General features: G+C 30.4%; 1 protein-coding gene across 1 annotated transcript in view; it reads left to right on the top strand.

The window, feature by feature from the left end:
• The first annotated feature begins 1,418 nt into the window (after positions 1–1,418).
• Positions 1,419–23,410, top strand: part of LOC133323832 (longitudinals lacking protein, isoforms H/M/V-like) — a 56,941-nt gene continuing 34,949 nt past the window's right edge. Inside the window, exons 1-4 of the mRNA XM_061532731.1 lie at positions 1,419–1,657; positions 1,723–2,131; positions 2,203–2,817; positions 3,993–4,073. Of these exons, the coding sequence (XP_061388715.1) occupies positions 1,484–1,657; positions 1,723–2,131; positions 2,203–2,817; positions 3,993–4,073 (1,279 nt within the window). The 5' untranslated portion in view covers positions 1,419–1,483. The remainder of the gene's footprint in view (positions 1,658–1,722; positions 2,132–2,202; positions 2,818–3,992; positions 4,074–23,410) is intronic.

A 23,410-nucleotide genomic window follows, 5' to 3' on the forward strand; every position in this document is an offset into this window, starting at 1 on the left:
ATTACCTAATTGAATTTTTAAGTCTCAAGTAATTTGACTGTACTGATTGCAATTGTCTTTTCTTAACATTGATAATAAAGGCAAATGTGTGGGAATATAATTTCAATAATTTTTTACAAAGTTATATAATAAAAATGAATTTACATTTGCTTTTTGCATTATTAATTACGAACCACATTTATTTTGCATTTTAATGTAAAGATTATTGAGTCCAAATCATATTTTCGTTATAATTTTTTATTAAAATACAAAAAAATCGAGGGCTTTTATACAAAAACAACAAACAAACAAAATTTTCTTCAATTCTCCCCCATTTGCCGTTAAACGCCAAGCGCCTTAATTGTAACGGCGGCGGGCCCTTTTGACAGCAATCGATAAGTGATGATGATAACGGCTTGTTGTAATGATGGTAATCGCAGAGAATGGCATCATCAAAGTAACACACACACACATTTTGGCGCCAAACAAGCAAGGCAACACGATTAAACGCATAAAATCAATTAAAATGGAAATTAAATAAAATAAAACAAATATGAGCAACCACACACACTACAGCGCCTACTCTCTATTTGTTGTGGAAAATCTAAAATATTTTTCTAGTTATTCCATAAAAAAATGAAATACTAATTTTGTGTCTTCTTTTTCTATTTACAGCTTTAATTTGACAACAACAACAAACAAAAGCTAAAGCAAAGCAACAAATACCAAACAGCAAACTATTTATTCCTAAATGATACCATAAAAGTGTGTAAAAAAAGGAAGAACCCAGAAGAAAAGCCAAGCATATGAAAAACAAAACGACAACAACAAAAACATACCAAAATCTAGTAGTGAAACAAACAACAAAAACAATATAAAAAGAAAAACCACCTTAACCCTCCTCTAATAGAAGAAGCATCATACTACAACAACAAAAATAGAAAACAAAGAAGAACAAGAACCAACCAACGACAACAACAATAAGCAGAAAAATACCCCCCGTTGGTGTCTGTCAACAGAAAAAAGGGAACATTTACAACAGAATTTCTCTCTCTCCTCACAGTAGTCTTTCTCTAAGTCTCTCTCACTTTGTGAAAGCAAAGCAAAGAAAAACTACGACAAAAAAGAAGTAATTTTTAAATTGACGTAATTACACTCAGGATTCAAAATAAAACAAAAACAAAAAATATATTAACTTGTAGTGACCAAAAATACAAAACATTTGTAATAAGCAAGCAAACACATCATCTCTCTCTTCAACAACAATCATCACTGAATAAGGCAAGAGGAAATAAAATTTGTGTAAACGGAAGAAGGAAACGAAAGGAAACGGCAACACATTTGTTGTTTTTGGAGGAGGAGCAACTCTCTCTCTCTCTTTCTAACACCATCCCCGCTTTCTTATAATCTCCCCGAAATCTACGCCATAACACCAAGTAGCGGCTCCATCATTTTGTCAAAATAAGTTCTAACACACAACACTAAACGATCATCGTCCACCACCATGGATGACGATCAGCAATTCTGTTTAAGATGGAACAACCATCAGAGTACACTAATCAGTGTATTCGATACGCTGCTGGAAAATGAGACATTAGTCGATTGCACATTGGCCGCCGAAGGCAAATTCTTAAAAGCCCACAAAGTTGTGCTCTCAGCGTGTAGTCCCTATTTTGCGGTAAGTTTCTCTGAATCTAACAAAAAATATCCCAACAAAAACTTATTTTTAATTTCTTTTTGCAGACCCTTCTACAAGAGCAATACGATAAACATCCCATCTTCATTTTAAAAGATGTGAAATATCAAGAACTAAGAGCCATGATGGATTATATGTATCGTGGTGAGGTGAATATCTCCCAGGATCAATTGGCTGCTTTGTTAAAGGCTGCAGAATCTCTACAAATCAAGGGTCTGTCAGATAATCGTTCTGGCGGCGGTGCATCACAGCCCAAACATCCTGAACATCATAGGGCCACAATGCCCGGCAAATTGAGCGGTGGCTATACACTAGAGCAAACAAAACGAGCACGCATCACAGGTGCTGCTGGCCCAGCCATGGATGCCAGCGAAATGGGCTCACGAGAGGGTTCATCTAGTCCATCAAGAAGACGTAGAAAAGTGAGACGCAGGAGCATTGAAAATGCCATGACTGGTAAGTTTGAAAGAATTTCCAACACAACACGCAAAATGGATATTTATTGTTTGCATTTTTCTCCTCTACAGATGTCCATGATAATTCCAATTCATCACAACAACCAACACAATCGTCGAATGCCCCCGGTTTGGGTGCCATCACAGCAGCTGCCTCTGCATTGGCTGCTGCCGCTGCCGGTGTACCATCAAGCGCTGCTGCTGCCGCCGCATTAGCATCCACAGTAGTCCCCCTATCCGCTACACAACAACAACAACAATCCTCCTCATCAGCTGTTACCCCAGCAGCATCCGGCACGACCTTAAGCTCCTCCAAAAAGACTGACAATGTTAAAGGATCCACTCAACAACAACAAGATGCCATTAATACCGATAATGTACAAGGTTCAGCTGCTGGCTCAATGGCCACCGCAACACCCGCTATGGATACCGATGCCGCCGCCACAGATGCCAGTACTGCCGACAAATCGAATCATAAACAACAACAGCACCACCAGAAAGCCACAGCATCAAAAGATACTGCAAGTGTAACTGGCTCGGAATTGGTAATTGAACCTAAAGCGGAATATGATGATGAAGCAAATGATGAAACTGTTGAGGATTTGACATTAGATGAAGAGGATATGGGTATGGATGATTTGGATCATAATGCTGGCACAAGTCAAGGTGGTGAAGGATCTAGTCAAGGTAAGTAAAGGTGGTGGAAAAATCACACAACAACAACAAACAATGATAGGCCAAACAAAACTCGATTCTAGGAAAAAAGAGAAAAAGGTAACGCAAGAAAAAAATTAGGAGATGGAAAAAACATTCGGACACACAAAAATAAATAGAAAATAAAAAAAATAGGAAAATAAAAAAAATACGGAAAATAAACAAAAAAGGAAAAAAAGTTAGGAAAATAAAAAAATTGGGAAAATTAAAAAAATCAGGAGAATTTAAAGAAAATCAGAAAAAATAATAAAATAAAGAAAATAGGAAAATATAGAAATATTAAAAAAGGAATAGGAAAATAAAAAAGAAATAAAAAAATAAAAAAATAGAAAAATAAAAAAATAGAAAAATAAAAAAATAGAAAAATAAAAAAATAGAAAAATAAAAAAATAGAAAAATAAAAAAATAGAAAAATAAAAAAATAGAAAAATAAAAAAATAGAAAAATAAAAAAATAGAAAAATAAAAAAATAGAAAAATAAAAAAATAGAAAAATAAAAAAATAGAAAAATAAAAAAATAGAAAAATAAAAAAATAGAAAAATAAAAAAATAGAAAAATAAAAAAATAGAAAAATAGAAAAATAAAAAAATAGAAAAATAAAAAAAATAAAATAAAAAAAAAAATAGAAAAATAAAAAAAAAAATAGAAAAAAAAAAAAATAGGAAAATAAAAAATAGGAAAATAAAAAAATAGGAAAATAAAAAAATAGGAAAATAAAAAAAATAGGAAAATAAAAAAGAATAGGAAAATAAAAAAAAATAGGAAAATAAAAAAAAGAAAATTAAAAAAAGAAAATAGAAGATTAAAAATAAGAAAATGGAATAAAAGGAAAATTTAAATAAAATATTAGGAAAATAACAAAATTGGAAAGTTAAAAAAAATAAATTAGAAAAAAATGAATTTTGAAAAATTAATAAAAAAAATTAAACTAGGTAAATTGAAAAAAATTAAAACAAAAAATATATAATTAAAAAAAAAACTCAAAAATAAAATTATAATAAATATTTAAATTATTATCAAACTAGGAAAAGTTTTAAAACATGCTAAAAAATTAAAGAATCGAGTTTTTTTGTATGTCTACTAATTTTATTTATTACAATTATTTTTTGAATTATACTAATTTCCTTTTCTCTATTTGTTTTTGCAGGATATGCACCCTGGCAACACGATAGATCTCAGGATGAATTATTATTGGCAACACAAGAAGCACAGCAACGGGATCCTCAAGGTGAGTCAAAATGAAAACTTTACAAATAACTAAAAAAACAACAGAATATATATATGAAATATATACATTATTATAATAAGAGTAATAAACAAATGAAAAAGCAAAAGAAAGCTAAAAAGAGCACGACGACGACTACTAAATGCAAAATAATTTCTTTTTTCAATTATTTTATTTATTTCAAAACAACAATCTAACACATAATACACTACAACAACAAAAGACAGCATAATTTTCTAAAACTATTTTCAATTTATTTTAATATTTTAAAAAAGGAAGAAATGAATTTTTTCTTCCGACTTCATGTATAATTTCCCCACTATTGTTTTTTAAAAAAGCTGTTTTTACTTTTCAATTTTATATTACTCCCCCCAAGAATATCACAAAGTCGTGCTCATTTTTAAAAATTATTTAAAAAAAAACAACAAGAAATCTGTATTTTAGAGATAATTAAAAGAAGAGAATTTAATAACAAAAAACAAGCAACAAAGATTTTTTTAACCCTCCCACCAAACTCCTTACTTAAATAGTTTTTATTTTTATTTTGTTTTTAAGGGGGAAAATGTTTAAAATATGACTGCTCTATTTTTTTTAATTTTTGTTATATTTTAAATATTTTCTCCCCTTAATAACTCTTTGGTTTATTTTTTATTTTTGTTGTTTATTATAAAAATCATATATTTTTTCTTGTATTAACTCTATCTCTATTTTGTTTGTTAATTTTTATTAATACAAAACCATCTCTATCGCTGTCATATATTGTATTATATTATCTATTTTTTTATTTATTATATTAATTAATGCAAGTTGTTATATTTTAAAATTAATTTAGTTTTGTTTAAATTAACCCTAACCCCAAACAAACAAAAATCAACCCAACCCACTCATTACAAGAACAACTAATACTAACAAATGATTGATTAACACTAACATTTTTTGTTTAGCTATTTTTTTATTGTGTTTTATTTTATTTTTTTTTTTAATTATAATTTGTTGGTGTTTGTGTAGTAGCATTATTTTTTTTTTAAATTCAAACCAAACTGTATTTTTTCAATTTGTTTTGATTTCTTTAATATATTTTAAATTTTTTTTTGGGTTTCATAAAAAAAAAATATGAAACGAAAAAATTAGGAAAAATATTTATATTAGCAAGTCGTCTCACTTCACGCTACAACAACAACAAATCAACAATCATGCCATCCATATCACCATATCATCCATCCCATTTATTTGAAGCGCTCGCTCGCTCGTTCTTCATATAATATCATACCATTCTCTGCTTCATGTTTAATCATGCTCTCTCTCTAGTATTGCCCTTGCATAATTTATCTCTCTCTGCTGATTGTTGTGTTATATTTCAAATTAGTATTGTATCAAATCAAAAAATTCAATAGTTTTTTTTTTAAATTTAAGTTTAAAAAAAATCCATTTTGAAAAAAAAAACCCAAACAACACATACATACATGTACATGTTATTCAAATGATACATATATTTTTTAGATATCAATTTAGAAATCTAGTCCACGTCATAGACCGACCCCCCTCCTCCAATCATTTCAATTCAATTGCAATTATGAGCTCTCTCTGTCCAGCTCTCTTCTATTAGAAAATTCATGGCTAGAGATAAATGGGAAGAAATGTTTTGTCTAAAATAATGGGAGGCCACTATTTTCTGGATTTAAAAAAAAAAAAAATATTAAAAAAATATTTTTTTTTTATTAAAAAATATTTTTTTTTATTAAAAAATATTTTTTTTTTTAAAGAATATTTTTTTTATTAAAAAATATTTTTTCTTATTAAAAAATATTTTTTTTATTAAAAAATATTTTTTCTTATTAAAAAATATTTTTTTTATTAAAAAAAATTTTTTTTATTAATTTTTTTTTTTTTTTTTTAATATTTTTTTTATTAAAACACCTTGCCCATTAAAATTGTTGAAGCGTTCCTCGGTTCTATTTCAATTTGCCAATGCCCTTAATTTTCCTAACCCCACCACTCCCCTCTTAAAATTTAATTTATTTCGAAATACCTCTCTCAGCCAGCAAAGAATATATTTAAAGAAATACAAAGAAAAAAAAATACGCATGCATAAGTTTTTTAGGTCTACAAAAAATTAAAAAAAAATTATTTTGAATTCAAGTTTTTTTAGTTAAAATTTTTTTTTGAATAGTTGTGTAAAAAATATAGTTTTTAATTTTATTTAAGTTTTTTTTTTGGTTGACGGGACTTTTTTTGTTGTATATTTGTTTATATAAAGAACATAGATTTTGTTAGATTTTTAATTTTTTAATTATATATTAGTAATAATTAAATGGCACACAATATTTTTTTGAAAACGCGTTCATCGTTCAAAAGAAAATTACGGGCGTATTTTTACTACCAATTTTTTGGGGAGAGAATTCCTTTTTTTGAATTTCTCCTTCTTAAAAAGGTAGTGTTTATTGTGTTGTTTTTGGGTTTAAAAAACCCCTGACAACATAAATTTTTAGTGAAAAAAGTGTTTAAAAAAGAAGAAGTAAAGAAAAAATATTAAAAAAAAGAAAAACAAAGTGAAAAAGTGTTTTGAAACCAAACAACCAGAACAACCAAGTCACAACCAGTCAACCTGCCCAGCCAGCCATCCAGCAAAATGCCCCAGATCTCTTCTGCTTCTTGCTTTCCCAGCCATCCTGTGTGTCTGTCGAGGGGATACGATTGATAAAGCATGTAGCTGTCTTTTTTCAACGAGAAAAATAAACAGGTAATGTATTTCAACCAAAAATTCCACAATTTTTCCACAAAAAGACAGTGAGGTACGTTTGAGCTTTTGATATCGTACTCCTCCCATCGCTCTCCAGCAACAACAGCAGTGTAGTATGCAGCAGTAACAGCAGTCGGCATCATCAGTTTTGTAGCTGTCAGCAGCATCATCATCTGGTCTGGTGGGGTTTGTCTTCAGCGATTTTGTGTATGGTATGTGTGGTGGACTCTCTTCACTTGTTGGTTATATTCTTTCTTCGCTTCCGCCCCCCTTTTCAGGTAAGTATTACTTTGCTCCGGCAGTATCGGCCGGGTAAAGTGCCTTGAAAATATATGATATATATACTTTTTATATTATTATATTTTTGAGTTTTTGATTTGTTACCTACCCCCCTAATTTCTTTTATGGTATGTTATTTCTTTGACTTTTCTTTTTACCTCCTGTTTTTGATTTTTTTCCTATTTACTTGAAGAAAAAATGAGAAAACTTAAAAATGTTTTACATGATAAAAAATATTTTTTTAATAATAAAAATATTTTTTAATTAAAAAAATTTGAATTAACTGAAAAAAATATATTTTTTTTTAATTAATAAAAATATATATTTTTTTAATTATAAAAATTTAATTTTTTTTAATTAAATTTTACATTTTAATAATTATTGCAATTAAAAATGTAATTGTTAAATTAAAATTTTTTGTTAAAATTTAATATATTATTGTAAAAAATAATTTTTTTTTAATTATTATTTTTTTTAATAATTATTTTTTATAATAATAATTTTTTTTAATAATAATTTTTTTAATAATTATTTTTTTAATAATTATTTTATTAATATTTATTTTTTTAATAATTATTTTTTCTTTTTTGAATTTAAAAAAATTGTAATTTTTAAGTTTTTTTTTCATTTTCTCTTCTGGTTTTTATTTAACTCACAATTCTTTCTAATTTTCTCCTAAATTATACCTTTTCCCCTTCCTTTAATATCTTCTTTATATTTCTTTAATTTCATTCTCTAATTCCTTCCTCCTTGTTCACTTACACTCATCATAAAGAAACAACATTTTCCATAATCATCATCCACAATTCTCCTCAACTTTCATACATCCCAACAACAAAAAAAGAAACTTTTCAGGTTGGTTTTCGAAAATACTCCTTTCTTCTATGAAAGGATTAAATTCAACACCCCGCACGCTTAGTTTTTTGTGAATACAACAAACCGGGTAAGCTTTTCAAATTTTGTCTATTTTCCCACTACCAACATCATCATCACAAAAAACCCCCTTTCCATTTATTTCTTATAATGTTCATTGTGTGTAGTATGAAAAGATTGCATCTTATTAAAAATATTCCAAATCTGTAAAAATACATTTGATTTCAAGATATTTTCAAGTCAAAATCCAAATATATTCCATAGCCAAGTTATTTTGAAGCCATGGACATTAATATTTATTTTATTTATTTCATTCAAAAATGCAATTTGAAGCCTCAAAGTCCGATTTTAAATAAATTGCAAACCATACTACTAATATTCCTTGGTGGAACCAATCGATTTCTACAAAAAAAATCAAAAAACATATTAAATTTTACGACGTGTATGTTACCGTACTCATCTTGCAGATACTTGAATAGAGCAAATATTTACATGATATAAATATTGCTGTTAAATAATAGAAGATCCTAAATAGCTTATTTCAAAAATCACTAATAAATTGTGTGTCCTTTTTTCTTGGTACGTACCCCCCAACACCTCACTCTCATGATGTAAACCAATATCTCATCACTATATCTTGCTAAAATATACATATATTACATATCTGTAGCCCCTCTCAATCATCATTATTATTATCACCATCATCAACAATTCTTCTTCGTCGTCTACACAACAAAAACTAAGCGTGTGCAACTTTAACAAAAATAACCAACAGCAAATTCCATTCTTTCTAATGAAAAAAAAAGAAAACACTTAAAACGAAAGAAGATTTGCTTTAATTTCTGGCAGAATGGCAAACACACATGTTATCGATAACAAAGCAATCAATCCTTGTCATCCAACTATTGTGAATGATACAAAACAGAAGACATCTCTCACTACATTTAGTGTATCACCACAAACACACACACACACACTCTCTCTCTCTTTCCCATTAATGGAGGGAGACACTGTGGTGACAAAATGTAATGAGAGGGCATCTCCTCGTATTGTCTGTCATACACATTTCGATTGGAGAGAAGAGAGCAAACGATAAATCGATAACAAATGAATAAAACCAAACTGTAAGTAGATATTATTATTATTGTTATATTTATTGATGATTTTATATATATTTTTTTATTGTATATAAGAAATGTTAAATATTTGTTTATTAGGGTGGATAGTAGAACAGGAAAGCAAATTGAAATCAAGTTTGATATAGGAGTGATAGAAAGTTTTTTTTTGGGAGTGTTATGAAGCAAAAAAATCATTTAAAGAAAAATATAATTTTTGAATGAGAGTTTTATGCAAAAAAGACCTTTAAATAAAATAAATTTATTACAATTTAATTAAATTGCAATTTAAAAAATTTAATGAAATTTAGAATGAAATCAAATAAGAAAAAATTCAAATTACACACACATGCTGACTAAAATTGCAAATAAAATAGGAAAATAAATACATAAATAAAATTTTCAACATGAGGCTGGAAAATAAATACACCCTTAACGACATTTACATTAGAATTTTTATCGAGTTGGCCTATACATTATGAGGATTTACTTGACATATATATGGAATTGACAATTATAAACCACTGGGTTAACGAAATCCGGTATAAAACGGCATTTACATTCCAACTTTTTACCGGGTTAACCCACTCTATGAGGATTTATTTGGCATGTATAGAATGGAATTGACAATTGAAACCCCACTGGGTTAACGAAATCCGGTACAATGTAAACGTACTATTATAATAAAAATGTTAGAAGAATATTTGAATATTTTCGAAAAATTTTAAAGAAGAAAATACAATAAAATGGCAAATTGATTTGTAAAATTCATCCGCCTTAAAAAAAAATCCTACAATTAGACTCCCAATTGCCAAGAAGGATCTAAAATATGAGATGCATGGAGATGGAGAAGGAGATAATGTTACAAAAAAATTTATTCGAAAATAAATTGAATAACAAAACCGTAAAAATATAATCAAATATTGATTTAATATTCCATGTTCTATTCGTCATGTTTTTTTGCCTAGCATCCGATTTATCGGATAATATAATTTTAGTATGTTTCCTTGACACACGCCCGCCTAAATTAAACCATCGACATTTTCAAAAAAAAAAAAAATATATATATATATATATATTATACAATATTGATCTTAATTTTGAAAAAAGCCTATTAATATATATATATATATATATATATATATGCCTCCTCCCAAGTAACAGCTGGAAATTTTCTAAAATACATTTTAATCTCTACCTTCCTTTATGCCTCCTCCCATAGACACATCAGCTGTTCATTGCAATCTTTTTTTCATAGAAAATAAAATCTATTCACAAATTGAATGTGGCGGATCAAGTTCAAGGCCACAATAAAATTTTTGATATAAGCAATGGAAACATGTTTTTAATAAAACTAGATAGAATGCGTCAGCAAAAGATTGCAAAATAAATGCAAATAAAAAAATTTAAAAAAAAAAAAAAAAAAAAAAAAAATCATAAAAATTGGAAAGTTCCAACTCATCTCACCACCACAACTCAATAATCCGAAATATTTAATTTAAACTGATTAGTCTTTCTTGCGATATATTTGGAACAGATCAAGCACAGATTTGCCAAAATGTGAGAACCAAAATTTGTTGTTTGTTTTCAAAATCACAAAGGCATGCCGCGCTGATTGTGATAACATTTGACTCCGGCACCTTGTCAGCCAACAAATCATTATGTACACCGATTTTGAAATGTGAATAGGTTTCTATCTATCTATCGACACCTCCGCATTAATTTGGTTAAAAGGAGAAGTGTTATTTAATAATTGTTTTAATTTTTTTTATTAACTTTTCCAGTGGATGGAAAGTTGCAGGAAATGAAAAGGGAAAATTTAATAAATTATTTAATTTAAATACCGCCGCCAACACAGTGGGATCTGTGTTTTATTGCCTACTTTTAGGATTATGTTGAAATTTGTTTCTACTGCATACTTTGAGGAGAACATAAAGATACAAAAATTTTAATTCAAATTGTCGGGTCAGAAATATGGATAATGGTGTGGATAAATCGGTTTATTTATATCGTGATTTTTATGGTTGTCTATCCCCCTTCCCCCCTCCCCATTCAAAATTAAAAAATATAAATAAATTTATCAATTTTTGTAGCCTACTTTTGGGCATTCATATTATATAATATCAGGAATTACTGAGACGGAAAGAAATTAAACCATTTTGCCTGATTTCTAATTAAATTACTTTTCTTCTTCTTCTGATTATTGAATGCTACGCTTTCTCAGGCGAAAATTTTCATGGAATTATTTTGGTTATCTCAAGAGTTATTTATCATTTTCTTCAAAACCAAAAAAAAAAAACAGATGATATTCTCCTTCACTTCACTTCAACATGGCGGCGACAACAATTGGAATATTAAAACCTGTTTTGAATTGACAGAAAAAAAATGTTTTTGTGGTAATTGCTTTTCTTTCTTCTATACTACAAAAATTTGTTTGTCTTAATTCTGGATTTTTGTTGTTGTTGTTGCCAAACTTGTCATTGTCATGGTTTTTTTAATTTATGATGCAATTTCTTAATTCACAACAACAAATAAAGTTGGCTTGATTGGTTGTTGTTTTTAATGCGCCAAAAATAGAAAACAAAATATTTGTTTTTGTTCTTCTTATTCTCCTCCTCCTCCTCCTCTCTAAGTTTTCTTAATAATAGCTGAAGTGTTTTTTAATTGTTTTGCCAATAGTCAGTGGCCTTGGTGGCTTGGCAAGCGTTTGTTGACCCCAAACAAGAAATCGACATTTCAAATTTTCTTTCTCTAACACCTCTAATTAATTGCAGTTAAACAAATCGAAAACAAAAATTGTTGTCTGGACAACTATTTTTATTTTGAGAATAATTTATTTTGCTAATATTTGTTGTATTAGAGAATTCCGACATGTTTATGCAATAGATAGGAAGACAAAGACTGTGAAACTTTTTTTTAATCTTAAAAATAAAATAATAAAAAAATCCAATATAGATAACAATGAATATGTCCATTATTTTTCCGTAGAACTTGTAAAATTCAAATATTTCCAGTGGATGGAAACTTTTAACTGTGGATATTTCAAATCTAGCCATTTCAGATTTTTGTTTGGGTCCACAAAAGATCGTTCTTTCTCTATCTCTCTCTATTTTAGGGGATCGAAATAATTGATTTATGCCTTATCATGCTAATAGAACTCGATCCGAATACACATTGTCGATTCTATCATGATGAATTTACTGTTCCAGTGGATGGAAAGCAGTTGTATTCAAAATTTAAATTCAGTCCAACCAGAGTAGAATATGTTCAAAAGAGATCAAAGGGAGATATTTTTTACATACACACTATTTGCTGCCTACTTTTAGGATGAGTATATGGCATTTTCTTTTGCATATTTTTAGGGATATTTAATTGCCGCCTTCCTGACTTTTTTATTTCAATCCTATACAAGGGAATTTTCCAAAGGCGTTATAAAGAAATTTCCTACATTGTTAATAGCTGGGCAACAAAGAGAATAAATTGTATTGCATACTTTTAGGATTTTCAATTAAATGTTATGATGATGTTGATTTATTTTTTGTTCCATGTAAGGATCTTCAAAGGTAAACATATAGTCTTTGTTTAAATTTAAACGAGAAAAGACGGACATAGAAGGACGATGACGATGACGTCCCTGAAGGTCTTCAAAGGTATACATTTGGTCTTTCGATACCATTTAACGATAGACAATGGGCTTTGGAAGGAGGCATGTAATATGTAAAGATTGTCCATTATTTGGAAAATATATTTTTTTACGTTCCTAAAGGCCTTCCAGAAGCCTGACATTTGGTCCTTCGAGCCAAAAAGATTCGAATTTCATATTTTCGAAAGTTGTTGGCAGGTCTTTAATAGATTTTTATTTTCAAACAATTTGCTTTGAGGTTCTTCAAGGTCATACATATTTAGAATGCCTTGAAATTTGGTCCTTTAAGTAAAATTCTCTTAAGCTCGATTTTCGTTTTCCCCATAAATATTCTGCTTAAAATATTGCAATCAGAATTTTATTGAAATTGAATAAAAGTAAATAGAATAAAAAATAAATAAAAAAAAAATAAATAAAACCAGTATATATATATATATATATATAATTTCTGCGGTTTCTCTGAGCCTGGGCAAAATTTCGAGATATTTGCACTCTCCTGACGGATTATAAATCAACAGATTCACGTTCTAACCCTGGCATATTTTCCACATCTGGTTTTCCCGAGGTGAATGTTTAACCCATAAAATAAAAACCGGACCTTTATGTAAAATTTGAAAGCAATCAGCGCGACATTTCCGCCTCTAAACAATATCATAGCACGTAGACAGTTAGAAATATTTACGTATAACTCCCTCATCCGAGTTCATCCAACCATATAATTGGTATCAATTTAAAGGCCAATCACTGCTCTTGGATATGCTATCAACTTCTTGGGTCTAGTCTCTCGGGTAAATATATACGCTATCGTATATATTTACCCATTTTTCACACAAAAGTCAGGGTCCTTTTGACCCGCTAAATATTGACCGATCTTTATCAAAACACAGGCATGCTTATTCTTTGGTCCAAACCCCTTCTCTATGTAAAAATTCGAGATGTTTGGCCATAATCGCGGCCTTTGAAGCGACCAGAAAAAAACCGACAAAATATAAATATTTGGTCCATTTCATCACCTAAATATTAACCGATCCAACATGCAAAATTTCCTGAAGATTGATCCATAACTGTGGCCTGTATCGTGTTTACAAATTATAATGGACAGACGGGGACAGACCAGACGGAAGGACTCACATGTCTCTAGATCGACTCAGCTAGTTGTGATAGGACCGGTATACTTAAAGATGTAATATTTTGCGGTGTTACAAACTCTTGGGAGCTGCACAAAGCTTTAATATCCTGACAACATAGTTGTGTAGGGTATAAAAATAATAGAGTTTTTTTTTATAATAATAACTCAATTGTTTAAATTAATTATATTTGTGTATTGTATATAATAATATTTAAATATACATATTTTTGAAATTCCTAGTATAAAAAAAATCCCACCCAAATTTTTATTTTCATAATATTTAAAAGAAAATATGTCTATAAATTTTCATAATAATAATAAAATATAGAAAAATAAAAATAAAAAAATTTGAAATGGAATTTCAAAATTTCCTAAAATGTATGGGAAAAATAGGGCCCAAAATCCTTACAAATGATGGCTGTGATACACATATTTTTTCCCTACACCACCATTGCTACAATGCGCATGTATTGTGAATATATGTTTACAAAAAAAAAAAAAAAAAAGAATAACAAACACCCAGACATACAAATCGAATGACCTTGACCCAGATTTTTTTGCTGTTGTTGTTGCCCGATGAGTGCTGCTGATATCTGTTTGTCTGCTGCTGCTGAGATTGGTGATGCTGAAGCTGCTGCTACTGTTTGTTGTTGATTGAGAATAAGATGGAGGTATGGTTGCAGATTTTTGTTATTTATTTTTTAAAACTGGATTTTTTTTTATTTTTTGTGGCACAAAACACACATCACATTTACACAAAAACAACAACAACAACACTGCGCATGATGAAAATATTTCAAAAATTTACTTATTTTTTCCGTTTATGGTGAAAAAAAGAACACAAGAGGATTATTTAAGGGTGGTGTTTTTTTTCTATATATATATTTTTTTCTGTTACCACTTAATGTCCTTTCCCCACATGGTCTTCTTTTAGTTGGGTTTTCTCTGAAATATACATTTTTTCCGAACTTTTATTTCCCAATTTTTTTTTTCACTCTGGTGTTGTGTTACAATTTTTTTTAATGTTTTTATAAAAAAATTATAATATTTTTAATTTATTTTCCTTTAAAAAAATCTACAAAAAAGGGAATCCAATTTCTTTCTCCTTCTGGCTGGTGCTGTGGTTGGTTGGTTGCGTTGCATTGCCGTTTTTTGTTTCCTAATTTTTTTTCGCCCTCACCTCCCCCCAATATTTTTTCCTTTCTTTATAACACACTGATGAGAAAAAAGTTTTTGTTGCTTGTTTGTGGTTGAATATTAGAACAAAATGAAAAGAAAAAAATTAAAATTTCGAAAAAAGAAATAAAATTGGAAAAAAATTAAATTTCCAAAAAAGGAACGAAATTTTGAAAAAAAAAAAAATATTCCAATTAACAAATTTTCTTATAAGAAAAAATTCAAAAAATAATTGTGCTTTATTTGTTGTGTTATCATTCTTTCTTTCTCTCTCTGTCTATTCTGCAGAAGAAGAAGAATCTCAAGATGAAATAATTGATCAAAAACGTCTTGTTCTTCTACAAATGCCACAGCAGCAGGCAATGCAACAACAAGCAACACCACCATCACAACTAGTAGTAGCTTCTTCCCCACCACTACCACCACCACCGCAATCATCATTGTCGTCATCATCATCATCTATAGGTCCACCTCCTCCTCCAACAATACCAATTATCCGCATTGCCACTGGAGGTGTTGGTGGTAGTAGTAGTCATTCCCGTAAATTTAGTCGAATTGTTGCAGGATCTCCTCTAACCGCCCACCCAGATCGTTTGATGAAACCACCACCCGCACCACCACAGCCCAAACGTAGATCATCAAATAGGACAGCCACATTGCGGGTTTCATCAGCCTCAAATATCAGAGAGTTTACGCGTAGTAGTAGAAAACGCAGGTAAACATGAACAAATTTGCTTTATTTTTCACAACCGACCTACCCAACCTCCCCACTTTGGGCCTTCACCGAATTTCCTAACACCACCCACCCATCCCCACAGTTTTTTTTTATTTCTAATATTTTTCCCAAGTTTCGAAAATCCTTTGACCTCGTCGAAAATTATTTTTTCCAACTTCTGTGCCTAAAAAAAAACATTTTTAAAGCTTCCTTTTTTTTGTTGTTGTCACATTATTTCGCCCCGCCAAAAACAGCAGACCAACAGCGAAATTTTTTATAAGTAAAATTGAAGAAGCTGTTCTGCCAGCACCACCTGTACCACCACCACCGACCACAACATCATCCTCCGCTGCAGATATTAATTTAAATGAAGCAGCAGCAACCTCAGCCAACACCAATCTCAGCATCAACACCAACAGCAGCAGCTCCACCTCCAACTCCGCCACAACCACCACCCCCTACAATTGTCTGAACTGTGGCCGCAAATATCAAGCCGAATCGACCCTGAAACGTCACATGCGCAGCGAATGCAATCAGCCGAAGAAATTCATCTGCCGCATTTGTAATCGTGGCTTTCATCACAATTTCAAATTGGCCGATCATTATCGCCGTCTGCACAAAAATCTATGGAAAAGTCATGTATTGTAAAATTCGATAGACCCCCCGAAAAAAATGTACAGCCACCCCATCCAAACCCCCTACACTAAGCTAAGATCATTTTTCCCCCTTTCTCTTAGAATATTTTTGAAGAAAAAAATCGATTTAAAAAAAATATTTAAATAAATATTGAAATTATATGTGTGTGTATTATGCAAAAAAAAGTTTTGAAAACTTGAAAAAATAAGAAGTTTTTTTTTATTGAACCGAACAATTTTGAGAGGGAAAGATGATGGGTATGTTGTTTAAACGATGCGAAACATCATGACTTGGAATATTCAATTGATTGAAATATGGTCCTTCGAGTGAGATTTTTTTGGTAAAAATGGAATTGGTCCTTCGAGTAGCTTTAAATAATAGAAGACAGTCAGTGTAAGGGTTTCCAAAGGTCCAAGTTTTGATACCTCAAACAATGCAAACAATGATCTTAAGAGTCTTTAAAAAATCCCCGGATTTGGTCCTTCGATATCATTATTTGTTCAGAAATTAAAATACAAAAAAAAAGAAAAAATACTAGGATTCAAAATTCAACAAGTTTTTGAAATATGGTCCTTCGAGTGAAATTTATGCTGAATTTTTTAACATAGAAATACAAATTGGGTATTGTAGTAGGCTCTTTGAGGTTCGTGAAGGTCTTTGAATGTATGTAATGTATTCAATTGGTCCTTCGAGTAGTATTAAATGATAGAAGCCAGCCTGTGTAAGATCTTCCAAAGGTCAAGATTTTAATCAGAATTTGAGGAAGCCAGACATTATGGCTGTTGCTGGATAGCAATCAACTATCTTTAAAGTCATTTAAAATCCCTCGAGTTGGTCCTTCGATTCCATTATTTGTTCAGAAATTAAAATACAAAAAAAAAATAAAAATACTAGAATTCAAAATTCCCAAAGTCTGAAATATGGTCCTTCGAGTGAAATTTATGCAGGAATTTTTAACATAGAAATACAAATTGGGCATTGTAGTGGGCTCTCTTTGAGGATCGTGGAGGTATTTGAATGTGTATTCAATTCAATTGGTCCTTCGAGTAGCATTAAATGATGATAGAAGATAGTATGTAAGGTCAATGTTTTGATCCATCGTGTCAAGATTTTTATCAGAATATGTACACAATAAATACGGGGTAGGAATTAGAAAGGCTTGGATTTTTTATGTGGAAATATAGTCCTCTCAAAGAATGCTGGGCGAATTTTGATCCTCAATAGCAGTTGAGTCATTGTAAAAATTTGTAAAAGTTTTAACGAACGAATTCAAGACTTGGAATATTCTAAAAAATTCGAAATTTGGTCCTTCGAGTAAGATTTATGCAAATTTGGTTTTGCAGAGGGCTCTGTGAGGTTCGTAAAGGTCTTTGAATATGTATATTCAATTCAAGTGGTCCTTCGAGTAGCATTAAATGATAGAAGATAGCTTGTAAGGTCAAGATTTTGATACATCGTGTCAAGATTTTTATCACAATTTGTATACAATAAATTCGGGAAAGGCATTAGGAAAGCTTGGATTTTTTACGTGGATATATAGTCCTCAAAAGACTGCTGGGGGTTGAGTCATTATGGAAATTTGGATATCAATGCATTCAATTATCTTTATAGTCTTTCGAAAATCCCTGGATTTGGTCCTTCGGTACCCATTATGGTCCTTCGAGTAAGATTTATGGATGATTTTTTTTTGCATAAAATATAATACATTTGAATTGTATGTATCTTGAGAATATACCTTCAATAGCCCCTGAATAAATAATAATGGTCCTTCGGGTCGGAAAATAATGGTCCTTCGGGTCGGAAATATTCTAAGTAGGCGATATTTGTATTTGATCCTTCGAGGCTAAGATAGATTTTTAGTTGAAATTGGCAAATATTGATATTGAGAAAATAATGGTCCTTCGACTATGTTTTTCTAATTGATAATGGTCCTTCGGGCCGGCAATATTCTAAGTAAATACCTCGATATTTGTATTTGTTGTATTTCAATGCCTTCGAATTCATATTTAAAAAAATCTTTTTTTTAATATAGAAATACCTTCAATAACCCCTTGAAAAATATTCCGAATTGAAATAATGGTCCCTCGACTAAGTTTTCCATATTGAAAATGGTCCTTCAGATCGGTAATATTCTAAGTAGACGATATTTATATTTGGTCCATCGAGGCTAAGAAAGATTTCTAGTTGAAATAGGTTTATTATAGGATTTATTTTGGATTTTTAAGAAAAATATTTGGTCCTTCGAGTTCATATTAAAAAAAAAAACTTTTTTTAATTTAGAAATACCTTCAATAGCCCCTGAAAAAATAATGTGAATTGAAAAAAGTGTCCTTCGACTAAGTTTTCCAAGTTTAAAATAATGGTGCTTCTAGTCGGCAATATTCTAAGTAAACGATATTTGTATTTGGTCCATCGAGGTTAAGCTAGATTTCTAGTTGAAATAGGCAAATGTTAATATTGAGAAAATAATGGTCCTTCGACTAAGTTTTCCTAATTGAAAATGGTTCTTCGGGTCGGCAATATTCTAAGTAAATACCTCGACTATTGTATTTGTTGTATTTCAAAACCATAGGTCCTTCGAGTTCATATTTAAAAAATTAATATAGAAATACCTTCAATAGCCCCAGAAAAAATAATGAGAATTGAAAAAATGGTCCTTCGACTAAGATTTCCGAGTTGAAAATTGTCCTTCGGGTCGGCAATATTCTAAGTAAACCTTCGAGGCTAAGCTAGATTTCTAGTTGAAATAGGCAAATATTAATATTGAGAAAATAATGGTCCTTCGACTAAGTTTTCCTCGACTTTTGAATTTGTTGTATTTAAATGCCATTGATCCTTCGAGAATAGCCCGAGAAAAAATAATGAAAATTGAAAAAATGGTCCTTCGACTAAGTCTTCCAAATTGAAAATGGTCCTTCGGGTCGGCAATATTACAAGTAGACGATATTTGTATTTGGTCCTTCGAGGATAAAATAGATTTCTAGTCGAAATTGGATTAATATTAAAAAAAATTGAATAAAACCAGGATTATTTCAAGTCAATAAATAAATCCGATTTTTTCACATAAAATACCTCTACTTGTATTTCAATTCAATTCGTCCTTTGACTTCATATTTTTATTTTTTTCATACTAATTCCAAAAGTTATTTGTCTATGTGTGTATGTGTATGTATGTGTTTCTTTGTCAAAAAAAAAATTAGCTCTGTATATTGGGAGGTTTTACTCATTTCAATTTTATATTTTTCTTTAAGGTGATTTGCTAATATTTTCCCCAAAAAAAAAAGACTTAATAGGATATGATTTTTTTTCATTACACAAAACAATTTATATGTCCCAACAACCAAAATATATAATTTTTGACCACTTGATGAAAGCAAACAACAAGAAGAAGCACACATGAAAAATTGGTATGGCTTGCTGCAAATGTTCTGTGTTTTTTTGTTTGTTTATTTCTAAATAATTTTTTAAATGCCATATATGCTCCTCCAACACACAACAAATTATTTTAATTGATATATTTTTTTATATATTTTTTATTTAATTAATTAATATATAATATTTTTTTTAATAACCCCTGCTTGTGTTCGTTCAACTTTCTTCCCCTCTCCTGCCTACAAAAATAAAACAATAAAACTTACCCACTACTTAAAAAAAAAAACTACAGCCTCAAAACTCAACTCAAACCAAACTGCTACTCACCACCAAAAAACACACCAGATTAAAAACATGCGATCAAAATTAAAAAAAAGACAATAAAAAATATTAAAAATTATTTTTTAATTTAAAATTTTTTTTAAATAATTTGTTTTTGAAAAAAATATTTTTTTTGAAAAAAATATTTTTTTTTGAAAAAAATATTTTTTTTTTTGAAAAAAATATTTTTTTTTTTGAAAAAAATATTTTTTTTTGAAAATATATATAATTTATTTTTTGTTTGAAAATATATATAATTTAAAAAAAAAAGAAAAATATTTTTTTTTAAAAAAATAATTTTTTTTTTTTTTTTTTTTTTTTTTTTTTTTTTTTTAAAAAAAATTTAAAAAAAAAAAAAAAAAAATCAATTTTCTTAACCAAGATAATGCCTTTTCTCCCACCCTTACCTCAAACAACGAATGCTTGTTGTTCTCTTTTTCACAAACTCTCTCTCTCTCCTAATTACTCTCCTCTCCCTCTTCAAAATAATTCGATTAACCCGAAACAAAATATTAACGAATTGGCATGCCGAACAAGGAATCACTCACAACTCAAACCACCTAAACAACAACAACACTAAATAAAATTTCTTTCAATTTTGTTTTCAAATTAATTTTTTTCGAAATTAATTTTAAATTTAAAAATAAAAGTTTTTTTTTGTTAAAAAAAATGTTAACCCCTTATTTTTGATGAAAAATGTTTGAAAATTTTGTTAAAAAGCTGCAAAACAAAACATGTTATCCTTAAAAAAAAATCTGAATCATGAACAAACCAACAACCCAATTTTCAGGCTTTGTGTCCACCAACAACAACAACACCCCAGTAACCCAACAACACCATCATCGTCATCTTCTGCAGCAGCAGCAACAACAACAATTTCACCACCACCAACAACAACAGATACACCATCACCTACAACAACACCTTAAGAACATGTCGTCCTCCTCGTGTGCCTCCTCCTCATCTCCCCACAGTGCTGGCGGCAGCGGCGGCAACATCACTAACCACAACAACAACGACTCTCTTTTATCCCCCATGAAATCAAGTCCACATGTTGCACCACCATCATCACATTTGCCTCCCCTACCCCCACCACCACCTCACATGACCGGCAACTATGACAACTTCTTGAATCACGAAGAAAGTTTCACCTGTCCCCAGTGTTTTCGCACCTATCGTCGTCATGGCACCCTCCGACGTCATTTGCGTCAGGAATGTGGCAAGGGCAAATCGATGGTGTGCTCGGTGTGTGGCCATCGTACCAAACGGGCCGATCATCTGAGGCAACATGTCCGCAAGAAGCATCCCGAGATTGCAATGCGTTCTCTGTTTAGGAGAAGGAATTCCGCAGGAGGTAGTAGTGTAGCTCATGCCTCGATGGCATCTGGTCATCATCATCATCATGATGATTCTAGTGGTGGTGCTGGTGCGGGTCATCCATTAGGTGCTGCAGCAGCTGCTGCTGCCACCTTGGCAGCCCTGAATCTAAAGGCTGTGGTGAAAAATCATCCCAACGAAGAGGAGCAGCTAATGATGGTGGCCGGCGGCGATCATTCATCACCTCCTCTGCAACCACCACCCATTGTTGAGTTGGACGATGATGATGAAGACGAGGACGAAAACGGCGACATCGACGATGTTGGTTATGAGGATGATAATAATTATCATCACATGGACCTGACCAATTCGCAATCATCTACACCACCACCAGGGTCGTCTCACACGGGAATGGAATCTCCACCTCCTCCCCATTCTAATTTTTATCAACAATTACAACAACACCATCAGGCAACATCAACACCCAATAAGGTTCCTGGTTCCGCTACCACCACCTCAGCTGCCATTAAATAACCTAATATGAAAAGATGAAGCAGAGGAAGAAAATAAGTTCCGGATGACTTTATGGGCTTAAGAATGGTGGTTGTGGGCGTGTCAAAGTGGGTCCTAATTTTATTCACCACCACCTGCTGCACCCATCCTGCCCCCTAAATGTTTTTATGTGTCTAATCTGTGTGTGTATAAAAAATGAGAGCAGTTTTTGAGTGACCAAAAGCCATCGAATGAGATTGACGGAGAGTTGTATTTTTTTAAGTAGTGCGGAAAATCAAAATAACCCCGAACAAAGAGTTTCATAATTTTAGATAATAGATTTTTAATTCGTTTTTTGTTTTGTTTATATTTTTATAAACTGAAATAACCAAGCCATTACCGTTTTTATTTGAGGTTATCAAAAACCACTCTCCTAAAAGTATGCTTCAAAATTTTTTCGACTTGGATTTTTTTTTATTTCATAGAGGATTTAAGTTTGTATTCACGCCTAAAAATAAGCTTTTGGTTTTGATATTTCAAAATTTGTCATCCTAAAAGTATGCCACAATCTTTCAAAATGCTTCCCTAAAAGTATGCCACAATTTTTTAAAAATGCCTCCCTAAAACTATGCCATTATTTTTCAAGATGCCTCCCCATAAAAAATAATCCAAAAACAAAGGGTCTTCGTAATAGAATTTACCAACTTCGTTACAACCGAAAGGAATTTTGCATTTACCACCCTCTATCCCTGTGTTTTGTTATTAATAAATCGTCATCCTAAAAGTATACCCCACCTTATTTTACAAAGGCCTTTCTAAAAGGTAGGCTCTAAATTTTAGCATAACAAATCCTGGAGTTGAACAATTTTCATTTAATTTGTGAAAAAAATATCCAAACCATTATTGTTTAAAGGTTCTCAAAATTGTTTCCCCCTACCAATCCTAAAAGTATGCTTTAAATTATTTTAATTTTTTTTTTGTCAGGAAGTTCATAACATCTTCCGTAAACTATTTAAAAAAAAGTTCATTTTCAAAGCAATATTAGTAGATTGATCAAATTTTGCAGCCTAAAAGTAGACTCTAATTTTTTGAGTCACCACCACCTCCCTAAAAGTATGCACTTGTGTGTGGTCACAGTTAACATAAAATAAATAAATTTTAGGAAAATAATACAAAATTAAGTTTTGAAATTTTTGGGATTTAATTTTTTTTAATTAATTTTTTTTTCTGCCTAAAAGTAGACTTTAAAAAAATATTTTTGCGAAGAATAGTTTAAAAAAGTTTTCAAATTCTTCATTCTTCACAAAAAAAAATTTTTTTTAAAAAAAAGGAATTTTTTCACCGACACCTACAAGTATGTAACAAAAAATAAGGCGTGGCCAAAAAAGATTGGCATCAATTTTACAAATTTTCAACAAATTTAGAGCAAAATTTTTCTTTATTTTGTTATACTTCAAAAAATATTTTTTTTTTCAAAAAAGTGTTGCATACTTTATAGGGGCACATATCCAGGTCAATGAGAGAAATAATTG

Source organism: Musca vetustissima, unplaced genomic scaffold, assembly GCF_032173495.1.
Source record: "Musca vetustissima isolate MV318-11 ecotype Yass unplaced genomic scaffold, APGP_CSIRO_Mvet_v1 utg17403, whole genome shotgun sequence".
In the NCBI taxonomy this organism is placed as follows: domain Eukaryota; kingdom Metazoa; phylum Arthropoda; class Insecta; order Diptera; family Muscidae; genus Musca; species Musca vetustissima.